This window comes from Echinococcus granulosus, assembly GCF_000524195.1.
Source record: "Echinococcus granulosus chromosome Unknown EG_S00327, whole genome shotgun sequence".
Classification (NCBI taxonomy): Eukaryota; Metazoa; Platyhelminthes; class Cestoda; order Cyclophyllidea; family Taeniidae; genus Echinococcus; species Echinococcus granulosus.
In genome coordinates, this window is record NW_020170707.1 from 5,312 (window position 1) to 9,719 (window position 4,408).

The 4,408-nt window shown below is 40.6% G+C and overlaps 1 protein-coding gene across 1 annotated transcript in view; it reads left to right on the plus strand. All coding sequences in view use genetic code 11, as the record gives it.

Moving 5' to 3' along the window:
* The window catches only part of EGR_11006 (hypothetical protein), a gene marked incomplete at both ends in the record, with an annotated part of 9,260 nt that overhangs the window by 4,465 nt on the left and 387 nt on the right, over positions 1–4,408 (plus strand). The window contains 2 exons of the mRNA XM_024500255.1: positions 459–586; positions 1,810–1,952. Of these exons, the coding sequence (XP_024345330.1) occupies positions 459–586; positions 1,810–1,952 (271 nt within the window). The remainder of the gene's footprint in view (positions 1–458; positions 587–1,809; positions 1,953–4,408) is intronic.

Sequence of the window (4,408 nt, forward strand, 5' to 3'; positions counted from 1 at the left end):
GCCTTCGCTACAGATGCACGGGTTTCCTTTTTGGATGAAAATTGACTACCTTGACTAAACTGCCAGAGAGCTAGTGCTCAATTCGGGAGCGGCGTGTGGTTTAAACCTCAAAATCGTGTTAGTTAAATGGGACAGTAGACTGTTATTAACTGTTTGTACGATTTCCGGATTTAAAGCACTTACGGTTTTATGCAGTTCTTTCCCTCTGCAGCTCAATGTTCCCTTTGTTATTAGAGAATGCGTTCTGCATCCACTAGGATTAGTGGAACTCCTCGATAAGGATAGATTTTACTGTAATTTTGAGTGATTGATGAGGCGTCGGGACTTCTTACTGGTGGCTTGTAGTGCAGTAGATTTCTACACGTACTTGCTCTTTTAAGCTGCGCAGTGTTTACATGCCTCATTTTTTGTCAAGGTAGGGAATTTACCGTTGCAGTAATTTTAATTGAAAAGTTTAGCCTGTTGTTCTTTCAATTGACTACGTTGTTGCTGCCTCTACTGGAATATTGGTTCAACTGTTTCGCAGATGCCTCAATGTTCTTTTGATGCGCAGTAAAGTGGCAGATTTATTTGTAATTACTCGTCAGTAAAATTTACTTCGTCAAATTCGCGGGTTTCGGTTTTGGGTAATTTTTGAGAAGAATCTTTATTAATCACCACACCTTGCTTTATGTATGCATGGCATATTTTGCACCCCATTAGTGCCTGTTGCAGATGCATCGCGCTTTGTCTAGCGCTGTTCTGCGTTGTTTTTGTGCCACAGTCGTTCCTTTATGCAGCTGGTCGTAGAGCGTGGACTTCCAGTGTTTCGTGTCGTCCCTTTGGAGACATTTGCCCTTAAGGCCGATTCTGTGAGGTGTTTATCGTCGAGACCCTCATGTTTGAACGGCGAGTGTGCCTGAGGTACGCACAATGTCATGGCGTGATTCGCGCATCTGTCTTATTCGCAATAGCTCGGCAATAACTAGATAATTGTGGATTTTGGGTGTCTTCGTCTCCTGCCTGGGGTCACAGCTCCATGGTCAGAGGTCAAACATGATTTTCGCTCGTGATTCAGTCGTAGTAGCGTGGCAAATGTTAGATAATCGCGAGTTTTGGAGAAGTTGATACCTTACCTTGGCTTCGGCAACATGGTCAACACGTATGGGTGCGTTCCACCAGTCCGGGTCATGACAATGATTGGCTCGTCGGCTTTGCGCGCATATGCGTGCATATATAAAGATGGGATGCATTTTCAGTGTAGCAATGCGTAATTAATTCTACTCTCCTGAACGTCATGGCGGTAAAGGCTGATATAGAGGGAGAGCGGGAAGTACGGAGTTTTATTTTATACCCTACTAGTACTTCAAGCGTCGCTTTTTTCAGTCATTTTTTCTTTAAGGCCGGTGGTGTTGTTAATAATCGTGGCAACAAATGCTGGGCGAGAGATGGGATCCGTTAATCTCGGCCTTCTGTTTACCATTCCATCGGTACCGGGATTTATTTCCTTAAAAACTATTCTGGTTTTCCTCAGTGCATGGGTGAAACCGCTCACTTTTATTTAATTCTGCTTTTGTTGTGCTACACGTTTATTTGGAAACCATGGCGTCAAGTACTTCTTCTTGGAGAAAGGTGGGAATAGCGGACCTTCTTTTTCACCTCAAAATTTTTAATGTATCGTTATTTTGCCTTAATACTCCCCTCTCGGTGGGTGCGTAAGGCAGTACTTTCTTTACGCGTGTGGCAGTAAAATGCGTATTCTGAGATGTTTCCTTCAGCCGTTGAGTCTAGATTTCACATTGCTTCCTTACATCAGTACTTTATTCGTAGTTCAGATACGTGGTGTGTTTGGCTGGACGTGGATTCCTCTGAACCTTCAAGGCAATGGTGTTTGACTGCTGAATGGAAGATAAAACTGTGGAAGTTCGGCGTTCTTCATTCCATTTCTTCAGTGCCACAACAGGTAGGCATATGTAAGGCAGTTCCTTTGAAAATCCTGAAGGCAAAGTCTGAGTAGGTTATCCAAAAGTGAAGATGGAGAGCTACTTTTTTGAGCCTTGCCCTTGTTAAATTCTCTTAACATAAGGTACTGCTTGTCTGTAATACTAGTCCATCGCTGTAAGTGTTTCGTAGATACTGCCACAAAACCAGCCCCTCTTGTAGGCTGAATTATTGCCGTGATATGTCGTTGCTGTGTGTGAATGAATTCAGTGACTTTGTTGAATTACTTTGCTATTATTTTCAAAGGCGTTAGTTCGTCTGCACTGAATGTGGCATCGTACTTCAAGGAGTCAGGGACTGCTGATGTCTACCTTATTGAGTAGACAGTGGAGGTAAACAGCGACCTTCTGTGCGGTGAGTGCGTGCCATACGACAGATGAAACCGAGCAAAGCCACCTTGTCTGATGCGACTTGCAATTCACCTTCTAGAGATTGCGACTTACTTGAACGTGATTTTATTTTTCCATGTTTATGTAATAAATGCCATCAACAATATAATTGTCAATATATTCATTATTGTCTTTGCAATTAGTTGTAGTGGATTCCATCTTGTTCAAAGATGTTGAGCATGCAAATTCTCACGTGTGTATGTTCTGGTCCCTATTATTCATTTGAATCTGTACTAACGATGGGTCTGTAGTTCCTTCAAATCACAAGCATGCGAAGATGAATGCAGTTATCCAGTTTACTGGGTACTTATAGAAGCTCGTGCGATTTCTAAACTTTGGAACTGGTAAGAACTTGTAGAGTCGAACCAAGTGTTCCTTGAGTTTGCGCCAGCCACCCTTACTCTACTTTGCGCTGCCATCCTAACTTGAAACTCTGACATTAAAAGAGGATATTTAAGAAATTCAATGGCTGTTTTGGGCTTGTCCATCTTGCAAACCGAATTCTACTGTCACAAGTTTTACACCGCAGTGTTCCATAATCAAACCTGGATGAATGGACCTGAGGCAACAGTTGGCCTTGTACTTGACCGGCAGTAAATATCTGTCAGATAGTGTAAAGATAAGAATTGGGGGCAAACATGCAGTTGTAATTCATTTGTTGAGGTTCTATTGTAAAGTTTGTGCATAAAAGGTTTGCTTAGACATCACTGAGGAATTTTGCATTGTGGATTAAAATATTGGGCGGTTAATGTTCATACAAAGCCAAATGTTGCATGAAGTGTGAGTTCTTAGATTGGCCTGATGAAAAGAAGCATAACTAAAGAAATAAAGAGCAAATGTATTTTCGCGAATTGAAAAAAATTTCCAGTGGAACGGGAAGGAATTATTGCCACTTTCAAACTGGCAAATTATTTGTTAGAGCATATTCATAAGTACTTTGCGTTGCCTGCAAAGCCTAAAACACTATTAAATAAGAGATAAAAATTATTTTGCTGGACAATTGTTGAAGGTGAAAAACTCCATGCCCTAATATCCCAATAAATTAATTAAATTCCCATATCAATGACAAACTGACAAATTTGTTACCACTACATTATAAAATGCGGAAAAATGACGCTTTTTTAGTTGCAAATTATGCTTTTATCTGTGTATTGATGAAACACCAAGTAAATAGAAGTGCGCAGAATTACCAAGCAAAGTCGAAACAATTTTGAATGCGCGGCGTATGTAATGTCATATGTGAGTCAAGGTGATAAATTGAAGCGATATGATTAAAGAAGTTGAAAGATTTCACAAGTTGATAATTTGTGGGTCACTTCTTAGTTGCGTAGTTATTGAATATTTTGCTCTTGCATGCATGTTGCGAAGTTGCAAATGTGGCGCTTTTTGTTTCACGTTGTAATTTCAAAATAAATAAGGCCAAATTTCGGATAAAAAATAATAGCATATCCTAGAATTACACTGACAAATACATGGATGTTTTGATGCATCTAGTTGGTGCTGATAAATGGTATTCATTTGGAGCTATATAATTACCCTACGAATTCGACAAAACCTGAGGGAAACAAGGAACCGTAAAAGTTTCGTAACGTTTCTGCGGTAATCAAGCAATGATCAACGCAGTATAATTTTTTATTAGGCCACAAAGTTGCGGGGAATTTCACTTTCATACAACGCCTTGTTTTGTGCAACAGTGTAAATGGGTGGGTGTGGCTTCCACTGAGTAACCTAACGGGACGATAAGGGGACGGAACATCAGAAAGCGAAGTCTGAGATGCAGACAATGTGTGCGCAGTATTTCTACTGTATGTAGAAGGGTTCGCTCCCATATATTCGGAGGATTTGAGCTCTACCATGATCATCTCCCTCACGCCTTTGTATCACTCGGAATCATCTTAACCCATTAGTGAGCAATAGAATGCGTGAGTTTTTCTCTAAGTGATACTTATCCACTAGATAAACTTAGCGAAAGTGGGAGGCAAGTAATTTCATCTGCAGAAATGCATGTCATTTGATTGCCACCTATATACTTGCTTGTG